General features: G+C 39.6%; 2 protein-coding genes across 4 annotated transcripts in view; one reads left to right on the top strand and one right to left on the bottom strand.

Annotated features, from left to right (window-relative positions):
- Nucleotides 1-6,571, bottom strand: part of rai14 (retinoic acid induced 14) — a 31,333-nt gene extending 24,762 nt beyond the window's left edge. Inside the window, exons 1-2 of one of the 3 annotated variants that reach the window (XM_020082392.2) lie at nt 6,219-6,571; nt 4,614-4,695 (exon numbers count right to left, since the gene is read on the bottom strand). In XM_020082392.2, the coding sequence (XP_019937951.2) occupies nt 4,614-4,649 (36 nt within the window). In that variant the 5' untranslated portion in view covers nt 4,650-4,695; nt 6,219-6,571. The remainder of the gene's footprint in view (nt 1-4,613; nt 4,696-6,218) is intronic. The other 2 variants (XM_020082394.2, XM_020082393.2) reach the window with 2 other exon arrangements.
- Nucleotides 6,572-8,472: 1,901 nt separating this feature from the next.
- Nucleotides 8,473-16,368, top strand: scarb2c (scavenger receptor class B, member 2c). Its single transcript, XM_069513284.1, has 12 exons — nt 8,473-8,743; nt 9,836-9,993; nt 10,791-10,935; nt 11,041-11,232; nt 11,375-11,466; nt 12,108-12,227; nt 12,646-12,824; nt 12,902-13,020; nt 13,961-14,034; nt 14,427-14,478; nt 14,785-14,937; nt 15,178-16,368. The coding sequence occupies exons 1-12, from the start codon at nt 8,621-8,623 to the stop codon at nt 15,214-15,216; spliced, it is 1,446 nt and encodes a 481-aa protein (XP_069369385.1). The 5' UTR covers nt 8,473-8,620; the 3' UTR covers nt 15,217-16,368.
- The last annotated feature ends 985 nt before the right edge of the window (nt 16,369-17,353 follow it).

Genomic DNA, 17,353 nt, shown 5'->3' with positions numbered 1-17,353 from the left:
CACACATCAATTAGACACAGAGTGGATGATGAGGGTGTGTGTGTGTCTGTGTGTGTGTGTGCGTGTGTACGCACGCCTTCAGTAATCCTGCTTAGTCTAGCAGCTGCAGGAGCAGGTTTAATAGAGCGGCAGTATGAGGAGCTGGGTGAGGGTTTAATAGCAGAACCATTGTCAACAATAGAATACAGAGATGATAACAAACAAAGACTGGGTACGTGTAACTGTGTGTGTTCACGTAGCACAGCCACTAATGTTCCTGAGGGATGGTAGTAAAGGGCTGAGAGTAAGATAATAGTCTAAGTAAATTAAGTCATTTAGAGCAGCTCTGGTCTAACAGCAGGGACTGAGTTGTGAACGTGGTCTCGAAGGGTCGACAAGCACTGTGAGATTTAATTAAGATTCCTCTAATTACACAGACTGTTCTGAGGTGAACTTTGTTTCAAGACACCCTTAAGAAAAACAGTCACATTTTTTCTATATGACAGAATGGTGTTTCCATTGCTTCACTGTATGTTATGTATTATAGTAAACTCTTCAGAGCTGCTTAGTAAAACTCAATCATTTCTGTTGAAAATGATCAAGTCCTGAAAGCTGGAACTGAATATATGCAACTAAATCTGATGAAACACAATTAAGGTCTTATTGTATTTCAAGGCAAAGCTGTTGTAGAAATGTTTGTGTTTACACAACATTTCACATTTGGGATCTTTAGCATCATAGTTCTGAAAAAAGTACGAGAACTAGGGGGTGTTCTTTTATATAGTATTGAACATTTTCAAACAACATATTCAGCAGTAATGTTCTGAACTCAACTACATCTCAGTTTTATTGCAACAATTTTATTAAAAGGATACTAATGTCTATTACTGATCAATGTAGACACAACACCGTGTCATTTACATTCTTTCAATGCTTTATTTTACAAAGGTTTTGTACCCTCAGTTCTATATGTGTCCAAATAACTAAGTGAAAGTGATTGAGCTGAATTGAAAATGCATCAATGAGGTTTGAGCACGATAAAAAGAGCCTTTCTTATCAACATCATCAGTGCAGATTACAGCAGAACCATTTATGACAGTTGACTGTTCTGACACGGCTGAAGCCTGTAAATCTGTCTGTGGCTGTTTGCCAAACGCATTCTTTAGAAACCAGATTACACCGTCTGCTCGTCTTTAACACTGCACACACACACACACACACACACACACACACACACACACACACACACACACACACACACACACACACACAGGACCTCCTTCATTATACTCACTGTTATAATTACTTTGGCAAAATAGGATTACCAAAATGACAATAATCTATTCCAGAGAAATAATCCATCAGAAAGAAACACTCAGACAGAGTCCAACAAACAGACTTTCAAGTATGTCAGAGCGCACACATGCTTGGACACACACACTTGAAAGAATTCCGCTGATTCACTTTGACCTTGCATAACTACACACCTGCTCTCAGATTTTGATAAAGCAGCACTGGTTTATATCGGCAGTGCACAGAGCTCTTTTATCACTCTATTACCACTGCTGTGTAATCTGTGAGAAACATCACACAATTCAGCTGTTCTGGGTTAATCTTTTCTGCAGCAATAATTCTGTTTAATATTGAGATTTGAAACGCACAAGCACCTTTACTGTAGGCGGCATTTTCACACTACTTAGCCTAACAGTGCATTCACAGTGCAGCATTTGAGAAAAGCCGATCTACTTAACCTGGTGACATGTTCTGCTGAGTCTGGCTGGCTTTAAAATTTTGCACGGTTAGACTTATTAGTCAGGGCACACAGTTTGAAGCCTATTGCCGACATCATCACTTACAGTACATACAGTAAGAATTTACCTGAACCAGCATACTACAGTGGTAGATGTGTTCAATTAATTATTATAGTGATACAGAAACACACCGATCATTTTCACACAAGTCAGTCATAATCTTTGTTCTGTATCGGACACCTAATCAATACATACCTCACGCCAGAAGTTAATGTGAGTAGGACAGGGGAATAAATTCACCTCAAATGTTCTCAAGCCCTAATTCTTTAAACTTTTTTACAGCTTGATAAAAACAACAACAATATCAATACTAAAACACAACAATGATCTATTAAACCATTGCTGATATCAATTTATAAATTGCACACATATAACCAAACTACGAAAAACACTTTTCATCTGAATCGTAGCTATAAGAGTTATAATTCAGACAAAGTGCATTTGCTTATTCTCTCAAGCATTATTCTTGTTTATTTATTCTTGAACTGCTTTTGAACATTTAAATCATGAGCCATCCATAAATTTCATTTATATATATATATATATATATATATATATATAATGTAAGTAATGGTCTTATCGGTCAGCTCTACATTCACAACCTCTGTCATATTACAGTGAAAACACATCCTTTTCTGTTCTTAGTCTCTTTTTTTCACTCTACTATTTCATTGAGGCCTCGTGCTACAGAGGTGTTGGACTTAAGCTTCCTTATGTTTTTAGCATTTGAAGCATTTAGCAAAGATTTGACACTTCAACACATATTCCATTACACATTATCTGAAAATGTCATGACTTCATTAAGAACTATTTACAAGGGCATTAAGTTTCTGTTATTTTGTAAAAGAAAAGACTGAAGGGCTGTTTTTTTGGGGGGGAAACATTCCTTAGTAATCTGTCACTGACACACACGGCCTAAAATAGAACCAAAGAGATATTTTCTTTCTGTTACGGTTGTTCAGGGTTTCTATAAAAAGCAATGGAATGACTGTTGGCTCCACAGATAAACATTCTGGCTTGTGAGATTGTTTTGCCATACTTGATCGTGAACATTATTTTAATCATTAGGTATGCAGCATAATAGTGGCATGGTTTTAGCCAGGTTTCCTACAAACTGTAGAATTGTGCGACTATTTCATCTTCAATATAGTTCTGTAGACACAGAATGCAGCGGGAGAGAAACACACCGTTAATTGCACGACATAATCAATGCAGACACAGCATGACATACATACAGCGCGGCTGTAATATCGATTTTGGATGGACAGGGCTTTTGCATGAAACTTGATGTACAGCACAACCAACCAAGGAATTTATTACAATTAAAAGATAAACTGAAAAATAATGAGCGACCCAAGCCATCCAACTGCGATCCAATGTATGTGAGTGTGAACTCTGCAATGGCATGCGTGACTGCAAATGGCTTCAGCCGTGTTTCTAAGCAACATCCACTGCTTCTCTCTTTCTTCTCTCAGAACTGCCTACAGCCGGCTACTTTAGCACAGACAAGCATTTCACTCACAGGACATCAATCTCAAACAACTTTTACTGTGACGAGGCAGCTTTTGACTTGAAAGTAAAAGGTGAAATAGCCCCCAAACCATTTTGCTCACTGAGGAGGAATGATTTTGACCTTTGCAGCCATTGGGCTCAACATTTTCCAGAACAATGGACACTTTTGTATTATGCTACATAGCTGACTGAATTTGCAATCATTTACTAATATCAGGACATAGGAGCATGCAAAATTACAGTTTTGGTTTTCTGTTCCTTATGAAAGAGTTTGTTGCAGAAGTCTTGCTCTCTATAATAATCCATGCTCTGTTTATGCCTTGCAGTGAAGTATGTTGAGGCTATAATTGAGTAAAAGCATGTATTCCACTTAATTATTCCTCTGTGGGACAGTCTCTCTCTCTCGTCTCAGCATGCTATTTAACCGAAGCTCGCCATCCTGCCGCGCCACACGCTTTTAATTCCGTGGAAACTGTCGACATTAAACGAGTGTCTTCTTTTACTTTGCATTCTTCACTCCATTTCCCCCCTGAAGTCTGTACTTGTGACACACCCTCAATCTCCTGAAACGTATCCCATTCATCCAGCAACCCTCCAGACTTTTCCTGTCTGGCATTAAACTCTGTGTCATTATGGTCACCGTGACAACAGATGAGTCAGATGCTGTGGAGACGCCTCACTTCCTGTGAGTGCAGAGTATCTTAGGCTGTGAGCGAGTGATTGACTGAAGCAACGTGGGGGAGTTCTTCCCTAAAGGCTGAGTCATAATCGACAGGATCCAATCCTCATCTGGGACAGTGTAGAGTCAGAGTGCAAATATATATTTGTGCTCTTTGTAGGATTGATAAAAAAAAACAACTTTCAGAGTGACTCAACATGAGAGGTGTGGTTTCTGTGTTGTGTGTCTGTATAAACGTCTGTGTCACATCGCTGACACCACAAATGGTGGTTTTTCAACCTTGTGACCCCATTTTCAGGCTCATGACTCCCACAATTACAGCTGTTGTCATGTGAAATTGAGCATGCTATGAGTTGAGCATATGGGAGTTCCGAATGGATTAGACAATATTGTTAAACTACATTTATTTTACTTTCCCAAACTATTTATCTTTTCTTACACAAATAAAAAAAATATCATCAAGCCACTGGGCGCTGCTGATCCCACGGTTGAGAAACTCGATTATAAATCACCCGCCACTGCTCATGCCATACATACACAGACACTGACTCAGCCAATGTAGACATGCGCACGCATACGAGACGCGTGCGCACACATTGCATACAGCCGTGAACACATGTTACAGTACTTACATCAGTTTTCCTAAACTTGGCTTTAAGGCTCTTCATGTTCAGTCCGGTCCATGCAGTCACTCACTCAATCACACAGTCAAGGCTGTGAAGAAAAAAAGAAATCCAGATGTTTAAACTCGGCCCCAACGATGTTAACTCCACGTTCAAATGAGATTTAGAGTTTCTGAAGAGACTAAACTACCTGACGTGTGTTGCGTCGCTGCACACAAGTTCCAGTCAATGTGAGTAAATGTGCAGCGCAGCATCAGGAATGTATAGTGACCATGATCTGTTTTTTTCTGATAAAAACTAAAAAGTGCTTCTCATTAAAAGTTAAATTGTTTTCATGATGAGTTTGAACACAACACTCCAAACTCAAGCTGTAAGAAAGATGGGGAACTTTTACAGTTAAAGCTTATAGTAGATACTTTTTGGGAATGCACTAAAACACATGCATTTCTAATTTAAACCTGTTTCTGGAAATGGTATCCAGCTTTGGATCATTTCCTACAGGGATGTTTCAAATCCCCACAAAACCCATGGGGATGTCTGGTGACTGTATATTTGCACTGTAAGTGAAATTCCTAGTTTTTCATTCCTGAAAACGACCTTGTCAATGATTTGGTCCCCGGCGAGAGTTCCAACCACAATTAACCTACTTACTTCATTATTATTGTTTCCAGGTTCCTACCTGTCTGCTTGTATTTCAACTGAAAGTATAACATTTAGACTTATTACCATGAGGACTGGTAGTTTGGTCCTTAATGGAAAATACTTTTCAAATGTTTGCAAACCATTAGTTAGAATGAGAATTGAGTTTGACTGACATTAGAGGAGGTGGTTTGTGTAGTAGGCGGGTATAAGGGAATAAGTAAATATCAATAACTACTGTAATAGAATATTCATCAATAGTAATATAACAAAAGTCCAATATCGATATAATGCGTAAGTGTTGTGCAAACACAGTGAGGATGAATAACACATTACTGATCTACCTCTGATTCATTAAATGTGTTGCTGTTTCTCAAGTGTTTGTCATTTTCATTAATAAGATTAAAACCATCACTCAGAAGAAAACAATCTGACCTCAAACTTGAAATAAAAAAAAATCAAACAATAATGCAAAGTGTGATATTTATCAGTATCGATTATCAATATCGTCCGTCCCTACACAAGGACAGCGTTCAAATCAATAACATTAATACATTTCCTAGAACATAATTCAAATGTAAATAGCAGCAAGTGACAGGACTTAGCATGCACGTCCCAAACCATAAACAAGAAGTGGTAGAACACCTCTGCAGACATCACAGTTAACAGTCATGATACAAATATCACAGAAAGAAAGCAAAGTGAACTGAGTGAGTAACTAAACCAGTGACCTGCATGTGTTCCTCCTCAGACAGGGAGAGTTGTGTTTGTAGAAGTACAGAAACTATGAAATGCGCGCGACCTGCATCGTTGTACACAGAACACTTGAAAATCAGATTGATCCCTTTGTAACTGCGCCGCGGGACCGCGCACCAGCTACTTGTTCAATGTGCCGCTCGTGAAGCTTCGAGAGAATCAAACATGGAGAAAACCGCTCGTGGAGCAGGAGGTGCACCCCGAGGACCTCACTCTTACCCGGGTTAGAGAAGCAGGAGAGCGGGACGCGCGCAGGACTCACCGCCGCTTTCTGAGCCGAAACCACATTAGCCACCGAACCGGTGAGAAAGCCGCGAGCCGCCGGCGAGAGCCACACCGAGCAGGAGGTGCACAGAGCGGGAGAGCCGACACAGAGAGCCCCGGTGCGGAGCTACACGCTGACCCGGCTCGACTCAGCTCGGCTCGCATACATTAAAAGTTGAGCTGTCCGTGGACTGACTCTCTCTCTCTCTTTCTCTCTCTCTCTCTCTGGCTGTCTCTCTTTCTCTCTCTCGCTCTAACTCCCCTTCTCTCTCCCTAACTCTCTCCCTCTGGCTCTCACTCTCTCTCTCCCTCTAGTTCTCTCTCTCTCTTCCTCTTATTCTCTCCCCCTCCCTCTTTCTCCCTCTCTCTCTCTCACACTACCCCTCTCTCTCTAACTCTCTTACCCCCCCCCCCCCCCCCCCCCCTCTCCCTCTCTCTCTCCCTCAGCGGCCGTTGCCCGGTTTAGGAAAGTGACGTCACTCCCCCCGGAGCTCTCGTGACCTCCAGTGTTCCTCCATTCATGTTCTGGTTAAAGGGACATTTCCCACAAACCGACACGTTCAGGACAGAGATCATTAGAATCTACAAGTGTAGAAACCATTTCAAGACGTTTACTGTTTATTCACCACAACCTGCATGTTTGGATCAGAACCCCCCAAATATCCCACTCTATCGAAAAACTCATATATGTTACAAATACTCGTGCAACAAACTTTCATGTCAAAGTAAGAAGCTCCTTATGGGACAAAGGGGACAGACTTGTTTGAGTCCATTTGTAGTTTTTGCCACTTCTGGTTGATTTTCTCAGGTCAAGTGGTTTTGTGCCTCTATGTCGTTGTTTTGAGTTGTTTATAGTTTTGTTGTTGTTGTTGTGTGTAGTTGTCCTGGTTTTGAGCCATTTCTTCAGATCCTACATTCCCCACAATGCATCTCAGACTTGACAGAGCTCCTCCAGATCCACAGGAGACATTAATTAGTAGTTTCTACAGACTGTCTTACCAGAAACATGATACCCGGCCTTGGTGAGTAAAATCAGTGTTTGTCCTCTGTAAAGTTGAGAAACTCTGCCAGTCAGACAAGTTGTGTTGATTTTTATGGGCTGATGTCTCAACAGTTCTGCAATGAAACATATTAATGCAGGTAAGAACGTGTCTGAGCTGTAGTGTTGTAACACGGATGTTATTTGGGAAGCTGAGATAATCCACCCAGGCTCCCTCACTGTTTGAGTGTCACAAAACCCAAACTATTCTTTCAAAGTTAATGTTCTAATTTTGTCTATTGAATAATTGGACCACTTTATTGAGTATCATTCATGTACAGCTTGTCTAATACAAACAGTAACCTGGCAGATATCATAATATTTGTATGATTAGTATTGAGGTCACTGTGCAATCAGCCAGGGAAAGGGAAATAACAGTGACACATACACACATATCACTGGTTATTCATCTTAGGTGAGGTGTAACCAGTTTTATATGAAATTATGAGTCAACAAGTGCAATGACTCCAGTTTATAGAGCAGCAGAGCAGGTAGGAGGCTGCATCATGAACTGAATGATGAGACAGCGACATCTAGTGGAAAATGTATTTAAACATGGTGGGCAAATTTACGATGATGTCATGCAGATGGAAAATAATAAAGAAAATAGGAGATTAAGGAACAATCAGTTAAATAGCTACAGTTAATAATTCGTGAAACATAAAATGTACTTATATACTTAATAGAATTTGTATTTAATGGGTAATACAATGTTGTAAAAGTAGCTCCACATATTTCAGATCAATTCTTGTTTTCAATTCTTGTTTTAGTGAATTAAAGCCTGATGTTCATCCCATGCAAACACACTTTAGTATTATGTATGTATATCTATGCGTTTTAGCCTTGAAATAATCTAGTCCAGAAAAGGGTCGACTGAGGTCTGATTACTGAGGTTATTGTCATGTGATCGAAAACAAAGATCGTTTCTGTGCAAGATAGATAGTATCCTGCATTTAGTCTGAAACAAGCCGCTTATGGAGAAAACGATCACGTTATCTAACTGCAGCTGTGTGTCAGAGCCCGGTAACATGCTAACATCACACAACTTACATGTTGCATTTAAAAAACATCGTATGACGTGTGATCGTGGTTTACTTCATGCATCAGAGAGCGGGCGACTGTCGAGGAAACCGGAAGTGGTGTAGAGGGAGTGTTTCATACCGGAAGTTTGTCTTTGCTTCGTCGAGCAAGTTCCTGGGATCAAAACAAACAGATACACACACACAGACACACACACACACACACAGACACAGACACAGACGAAGCTCTTACAGAAACCTGTGTGTGTGTGTGTCGCTGATCGTCCTGCTGTCTCATCATGCTTCTCAAATCATGTTGCATCTACAGCACCGGAGTCTGTTCTATGTTGTTTTTAATCGCTGGAATCGCTTTGGTGCTTTCTAACGTGTTTCCACGTTTTGTTCAGTCGATGGTTGAGAAGGTGAGTGTCGCAGTTTTCAGGCTCACATTCAAACATTCAGACAACACGAGATAATCACAGCAAACAGATGTTTAGGTGCGAGCTAATGTTGGTGCACTTAGCTCGTATTTGGCAAAATAACAGAGACGCTGACTCAGTTTTCATGTTCCACTTTGATGAAAAATGTGGCTGAGCAGGTTCTGAGCTCCGAGTTGTGTGTGAAGCTGAATGTTTCACCTGTGACTCACGTACAAATGAGTTCCAGACTCATTGAGCTGAACATGTGGAAAACTTGATCAGAAACTACAGGGAGGAGGATTCATTATGCATGTGAACTTTAATCTATGTAGTTAATTGATAAATATTGATCTCACCAATCAACAGACAACATACTGTAAATGAGCTGATTTTAATTTAAACTGAAATGAAATGACCCATCCTATATATGTTTATAAATATCCATGGATAATTCATGTGCTTTATACCTATCATTAATACTAACTGTAAACCCCATGATTAAAACACTGCTGCTGATAGAAACAATTGACAGCAATTGTTAAAATATTTTCAGCAAATATATCTTTTATATCTGAGGACTCCACCACCAGTGGACACAAAGAAATCATGAGTAACACAGGGTGTGGTCTCATGTTGGTGCCATATAAATATATTTATTTTGCTCCTGATTTCAATCTCACATTCTCAATCTCCAGTTTTACACAAAACCAATAGGTTCGCTGCAGTACAACCTTTTAATGGTTCAGTCATACCCAGAACACTTTAGTCTTTCAACCTCTAAAGATCACTATCTAACATAAATACTGTTCAAGATATCAATGTTTAAACCACAAACTGAACCAAACACGACTTTTTGAGATAAGGTAGTTTTGAGATTGAGATAGAGAGTTAAAAAATATCAAGAACTTTCACTGGTGTTAGTTTTGTGAGCCAACTCTTTCTATCTGAACAAAATGTGACACAGGGCAGCAATGGCCCCGTCATCATATGACGAATGTGTCATAAGATGTGAGGACACCTTAGTCAGCACAAGATGTTCTTCTGTTCTGCACATTTTCACAATAAAATTAACCCAGTGACCTTTGTCCCCTATAGGATGTGGTTCTTGAGAATGGAACAGAAGCGTTTAAGGCCTGGGAGAATCCACCAGCACCGATCTACATGCAGTTTTACTTCTTTAATCTGACCAATCCCATGGAGGTGCTGGATGGGGACAGACCTGCTGTGGTGGAGATTGGACCATATACATACAGGTGAAAGTGGAAGAGGAGCATGGCTTCAGTTTTGGTTCACTGTTCATCTATTCGATAAAACAGAAGTGCAGACGTTTCAGTAGGAACAAAGACGCTCGGTCCCAGAGGAGGAGAAGTAAAAACTAGTGCACTCAAGATGCCGCCTCCGAACTAAAATGAACAAAGGAAGCTAAACTGTCACATCAGTAAATCAGTGTGGATGGAAGCTGTCACTATTGCTCAACAATCGTTGAAGCAGTGAGGAATATAATTTAAAGGAAACAGCTGCCACTGCTCTATAGTTAAATGAGATATATGCAATATCATGGAAAAACACTGTCTTTTCTGAAAAAGCCAACACTGTAAGATTTTGTCACAAGATCTTGTTAACATTTTTCATTGGTTCAATATCTGTCTAATCCACAGACAGATTGATTTAGTAAAAATTAGAATGGCACTCAGTAGAATGCATTCCGCTGCCATTGCTCGACACATGTCTTCCCCTCACGAAACATCATTTGAATTCGCTAGATCCATATTTTTATTTGGATCTGAACCAAACTGTACACACTCATAAATATTAGTCCCCTTTATACAAACAAATGCAGAAGAAAACAAAACCTCCTTGGTGGAGGTAAAGACAAAATATGGAGACACAAGGTCTTTTCTCTATAGTCTGATGTGCAGATGGTGTTGGTAAAGTATATATGAGATTCTTGATCATGGAAAATGTCATGTGGTGCTAATGTAGAGCAGCAGCAATGAGCTGGTTATCATTTCAAATGTCACCCAGTTGACTGTCCTGTTTTTCCACACAGGGAGTATCGACCTATGGAGCAAATAAACTTCCTGGATAACGACACAAAATTAACTTCAGTCAACACTAAAACCTACATATTCCAGCTGAACATGTCCCGAGGTCCAGAGAGTGACCTCATCCGGACAGTCAACATCCCTGCCCTGGTGAGCTGCAGAAATCAGTGTATCTAGATAATATGTTAATACATTACAGCATAATATTAGTAATATTTTTTGAACTCTACGCCTCTTCTTCTTCCCTCCTCGTAGACGGTGATGGAGAAGGTCAAGGACAGTTTTATTGAAGCCAATCTGGTCTCATCCTACATGAAGTCCACTGGTGAAGGACTGTTCACCACCCGCACAGTGGGGGAGCTGCTGTGGGGATATGAGGACCCTCTGCTCAAAGCCCTCCACACTTTCAAACCTGAAGTGGATAATGTTTTCGGGCTCTTCTATAAGGTTTCAGTATATTATTGTATACAAAAGAAATCAGAATAATTTCACAGACATTCATTCAAAGTACTTTCTGTTTAACTGTTTTAAACAATGAGACCAGCTATTCACTCTTGGCTTTTTGGTTTTCTTCTTCTTTTTTTTCTAGAGCAATGCCTCCAACGATGGTGAATATGTGTTCTTCACCGGACGGCAAAACTACAAGGACTTTTCTAGAGTTGACACGTGGAACGGGGAAAGGTAATCACTCGATCCACTCTCCTTCAGGAAACAATAGAATAACAAGTAATAGAATCATCTATCACTCTATACAAACAATAGGAATCATTGATTACATGGAATTTAGATGTGTGGTGAGCACCTGATTGTATCAGACATGAATGTGATCAAGGCTCGTTTCACTGTTTGATGAGATTAAGAGATCACAGAGTGAGTTTGTGAGTGAGAGAGTTTCCTGATAGTTCTTCAATTTCTTTGTCAAATCAGTCAATGAAATGATTATTTACGCTCATCAGGTTTTTCACAGTGTCCCCAGAGTTTTTAATGTCAAAGGTTCACAGCAGTGTTCATTGTCTCTGTTTGCAGATCTTTCTTTCATCTCAGTCTCTCACATGTGTTTCAGATTCTTCTGACTCTTATCTGTCATTTAAAAACGAACCTGCGGGTGGCTAGTAAAGCTCAGCACAAAGACCAAAATATTGAACTATTCCTTCAACATACAAAGGACGTCTGTTCAGCAAAAGCACCAGCAGCTTTGGCTAAGCTTCACATAACTTAATATCAAGCTGACACAGTTTTAAAAGCTATTTCTCTGCGAAACAGAAAGTGATGAAATGTTTAATTTTGGTTTAAGAAAACTTTTCAGTTATTTGTGTCTGCAGCTCGTTGAATTGGTGGACGTCTGATGAGTGCAATATGATCAATGGAACCAACGGAGCGTTTTTCCACCCAGTCATCACTAAGAATGAGGCTCTCTACATGTTCTCCCCCGAACTGTGCAGGTGGGTATTACAGTGTGGACACCTGACTCAGCTGGCTTCAGAATAACAGCTCTATTGCTGAATATAATTTTTCTGGTATTCCATTTCTACCTGGATTGAGCTTCACTCTCAGTCATTCTGAGAATGTCTCCCTAAATCGCTCCCCTTGTATTATTCAGGTCTGGATTAAGGCCATCAGTTTAGCCTGGCTGGTTGCGTGGCTGGTCAGAATTAGCCTCTTTAGTGAGGTCACTGTTCTGTTGATACCTATTTAGAGCTGCTGAAAGAAACTAATATTGGCCCTCTTTCACTTTTCATGCATCAGAACTGAGTGTAGCATGTCCCCCCCCCCCTTCCCACACACTTTTGTTGCACTTTCAGCCTCATAGAATTTATTTGTGGCTGCAAAGATTAACCAGCATCTGACTCTGTTTGCAAGGTCTCTTTACGCCCTGTATGAGGAGGATGTGACCATGAAGGGGGTCCACGGGTATCGCTTCGTTCCCCCCAGTGAGGTTTTTGCCAATCTGACCGTGAACCCAGCAAACGCCGGCTTCTGTGTACCTGCTGGAAACTGCCTGGGCTCTGGCCTGCTGAATGTCAGCGTGTGCAAACAAGGTACATGACAAATGTTGAACCAGGACCTGGACTTTTGCCACTACTGTTGATTTTCTGAATTTGTTTTCTGTGTTTAGGAGCTCCCATCATAATGTCTTCACCACACTTCTACCAGGCAGATGAGAAATTTGTAAATGATGTGTTTGGCATGGTGCCTAAAAAGGAGTATCACGAGACAACCATCGACATCAATCCGGTAGGAAGCTCAACTTAAAACACTTAATTTGTTTAACCTCTGTTTATCTAAGCCTTTTATTTTAATTTACACACTCAGCTTTTAATTATATATTTTTTTTTAAACCGTAAAAAATGAGTTGTATTATAGAGAGATGATTTTAAATCTGTGTTTTAAAACCTGGCACAGTGACACTTACATTCATGTACCACTAGATGGTGAACCCTTCTGTAAAAAGTGGTTAAAAATCAAAGAGGCTGTCTTGGTACAGAGCTGTGACCAGAGATAAGCTTTTACAGCTCTTATCTTGGGTAATAATCACTTATAGCACAGATATCTGTTTACTGTTGAATTATAGGAATTTAAAACCTGTGTATACAGGTATATAGGAATATAAACAGGAATATAAAAGCCGGTGAAATGTTTCAGGAGTGGTTTATTTAAAAAAATGAATTAAAACAACACGTGGACATATTGTCCAAATTCGTCCACACCAGCACGAAAGTGGAGGCATCATAAGTCCGAGAGGAGAGGAGTCTTTGAACCCAGTAAACAAGCTACTGTTTCCTGTTTATGTTCCTTCCAATATTTTAATCATGCACCTATGAGATCATGAGACCAATCAAAGTTCTTTTAAGCATCAGATCATTTTCATGCATATTAACAAATTACATCAACAACACCACAATAAAGATGTATGCAGGCACATTCCTGTTACAACAGTCTCATTGAATATGTTTGAAAACTCAATTACCAATAAATATTTGCACCTAATGATCTTGAACATAATACTTGTGTCTTGGTATTGAAGTGCTGAATCATGTTATTGAAGTACTGAATGCATTACGATGAGGAATAACTATTGATCTATTGATTGAGAGTTTAGTTCTGCACACTTACACCACTGTTGCGTTCCCATCAAACCTTTCATTCCTGACAAAGTCTTAATTCTGTTTTGCAGCTCACAGGAATCCTTCTGCAGGCGGCGAACCGGCTCCAGATCAACGTGTATGTCGAGCAAATTCCCCGCTTCAGGTAATCACCTCCTGGGTTTCATCACTATCATCTTAGCAGTTTAATACAGCTTCTTTTATGAAAAAAAACCATCAACATATTGGCTCTAAATGAAGCTGTAATGGCTCGATGACTACCTGCATGTGTGAAGAGTTGCCAATCAGATAACTGTAAAGCAATAACGCCACCATCATCCCTGTGAATGGACTTTTGGACAGTGGAGACTCACTTGTTATGCATCTACCTGATCTGAAGGAACAAACAGCAGATGTCAAATATTATGTAGAAAAATGTAATGCACACTATAATGTGATGATAATAATATCACTTTTTTAAATTTTTAAATTTGAACTTAATATTATTGAATAAATGAATCTTTTAGGTAAAACATTGTGAATTATTGTGTTTTTCAGTCAAACAGGAAACGTGAGGACACTGGTCTTTCCTGTGGTTTACCTAAATGAGGTAGATACAAACTCACACACACACACACACACACACACACACACACACACACACACACACACACACACACACACACACACACACACACACACACACACACATTGTTGTCACATGCTGAATGCTGTTTCACAAATAAATCCCCCATATCCAATTCAAATCCAGTTCACATCAATGCCTTATTAGAGTTTATTTACTCTTATTTTGTCTTTTAAAATGTAAATGTTTGCTACATCCAGTCTGTATCTAATGGCCGTTGAGACTGATGAGGGTTTTTTTATGTCGTCTGTTCTCTTACCATCTCCTCAGAGCGTCGTCCTTGACGACACGTCAGTCGAGAAGTTGCAGGCGATTGCTGGGGTGCAGAATGTGGTGGTGAACATCCCATTTATGCTGATCGGTCTAGGCATCGTTCTGGGTGGAATCTTCATGTTCCTAATGTGTCGACTCAGTGTCCCTGAGGTGAGCGTTTGACTGGAATCAGTTTGTGACTCAGCAATTTAAAAGAAGTGAAAAATGCAGAAAAGCTCCAAAGCTTTTTTTATTTCCTTATCTTTGCCTGGTTACACTGTCATAATGAATATATGATCAGAGCGGTTGTGGTATGATGGGGAAGTCTTTTTAAAACTCAGCAGAGAACAGTGATGACAGAATCTGATTGTGATCTGTGTTGACCATGTGTTGTCTGGTTTGTTTTTTCAGAGCACTGCTGCAGAGCGGCAGCCGCTGCTCTCATCATAGCACCGCACTGGAAGTAAAAAGACAACAGCTGCCAGTTGCAGCATGATCCAACATTTCAACAGTTCAATAGCTCTGCAGGTATTAACCATTAACACCCAAGTAATAGTTTCACAGTTTCCACTGTCAAGTAGGATTCTTGTACTTTTCAACGGTTTAAGAAGTCTTTTGTGTTGTTTGTTGAAACTAATGTTTTAATTAGTGATGATGCTTACATCCCCTTTTTATAAATTAGGTTCTTTAATTGAGTGTTTTTGTTTTTATTTATAAATATGGTTTGATTCAATTCTCAGACCAATTCTAAATTAGAGTTGTGGGATCTTAGCTGAGAGCTAATCCAAGTGAAAGAGCAGTTAAAGTCAAGGTGTGTAAAGTCAATGTCATGTTGATATCGAAGGAGTTTGATGTCTGGAGAAAGTTTTGTTGGGAGTTTTTCCTGTCTGCTGCTCTACCTTTAACCAGATGAGTTTCCATTCAAAACCTTCGATCGTAGCTTTCAGTGAAGACAGTAATCAACATGTAAATACTCTGACAGCCAAATAGTATTACTTCAACATTAGCAGTATATAAGGCCCTATTTGTCTCATCTCATGATGAAATATACTGTACATGTAGTTTCACCCAATAATTCCAATATGTTGGCATGAATGTGTGATTTTTTAATTCTACTGATATTATATTAAAGTCAGTGTATTAACCGCTTCTTGCTAGCAACTCTACTGATAGACGTTTGCCAAATAAACAGTTTTATAATGTGTTTTTTTAAAACCACTAGGCATGGTCTTGGTTTGTGTGGTTACTTTCTGCACTTTCTAGACACTTATCAGATTGTTGTGACTTAATTTAAAGGTTTCAGGGGGAAAAGGCAAAGTTTTTATTTGGCTATTATGTGTATAAAAATATAATGGATTTTCTGTCCAGCAGTATTCTGAATGTCCTTTATGTCCTGTGCTGTTTTAACCATTGTTAAACAGACACACCTCTGTCCAGCTTGTCTCATGTTGTGACGTTTGTTTTGTACGTTAAAGATAATGTTTACACTTCTGCTCCTCCATATTTAAACCTGTATGTAAGTTTACTCCTAACAGGTGACATATCTAACACTTCGCAGAATGTCTCGTCACTACTTCAATAAACTGTGTGATTCATGATCTACGCGGGTGTGTTTTATTTCCTCCATCACACGTTGCCTGCAGCATGTTACAGGACTTGATAAGGAGCCGTATCATATATCGTATTCTCCCTGCAGTTATTAAACACACACACACACACACACACACACCCCTATTGATTTTAACAGATGATTCATCTCAAATAACTGATATTTCAAGTATTTTGTAAGACTTGTTTGCACTTGATAGGCTAAGCTAATAGCGTCATGGCTGTAGACGGACAACAGTGGTGTCGATCCTCTCGGCAAGAAGGTGAAATTACAAATAATAGACTCCAACTTGAAATTCATCCAGAAAGAATCTTAGCTTGAAATAAGGACATCACCCAGTTAATCTCTGGCTCAAGGATAAACCAGGTTCATATTAAATTTTTTATCCACTCATTTTTCTGTCTTTTACATCTAGTTTTTTGACAGTTTCACAAATTTCTCTGGGAACTATTCATGGATCTTGATCAACAAAATCATTCATATTAAGGGAGCTGCTATTTATGGGTGTGTGAAATCTGGTGCAGCTTGATTGAATTTAAGGGGAATGTTGGGCCGTGACGGAGGGATGCACTCTACTGAATGTTTGGTTTATTTGTCAGCAGCATTACACAAAAAACTACTGAACCAATTTCCATGTGGAAGGAAATGGAATTTTTGTGCGGCTCCAGATCAGAAGGTTAATGGTGCAGATCCAAATTCAAATCTGGATCTTGTGAATATAAATATTGTTCCTTAAAGGGACTGTTGAGTATTTGCTTTTACCTTTAATTTTGACAAAGTTCATTTACTTTCATTTGGCAGAAATTTTCTGACTAACTGGAGTCAGTATTTTGGATTTCATTCAATGTGAGGCTTTTACGTTCTTTCTCTTTTCTCCTGTACTCCGAATGCTCCTCCTATGACTTGGAGACTGCCGGTGTGAGGCCAAAGAGTGAATGTCTACAGCTTATGAGGTTTCAGTTCGACACCTCTGACGTG

This window comes from Paralichthys olivaceus, chromosome 18, assembly GCF_024713975.1.
Source record: "Paralichthys olivaceus isolate ysfri-2021 chromosome 18, ASM2471397v2, whole genome shotgun sequence".
Classification (NCBI taxonomy): Eukaryota; Metazoa; Chordata; class Actinopteri; order Pleuronectiformes; family Paralichthyidae; genus Paralichthys; species Paralichthys olivaceus.
The sequence above is the reverse complement of the archived record's forward strand: the minus strand, read 5'-3'. Positions and strand labels throughout refer to the sequence as shown.

Excerpts from the sequence above, each read along its gene's own strand:
- scarb2c (XM_069513284.1), top strand. The coding sequence starts at position 8,621 with ATGCTTCTCAAATCATGTTGCATCTACAGCACCGGAGTCTGTTCTATG. Across the intron at positions 12,825-12,901 it reads TGTCAGCGTGTGCAAACAAG|GAGCTCCCATCATAATGTCT; the intron begins GTACATGACAAA and ends TTCTGTGTTTAG. Across the intron at positions 14,479-14,784 it reads CTGTGGTTTACCTAAATGAG|AGCGTCGTCCTTGACGACAC; the intron begins GTAGATACAAAC and ends CCATCTCCTCAG.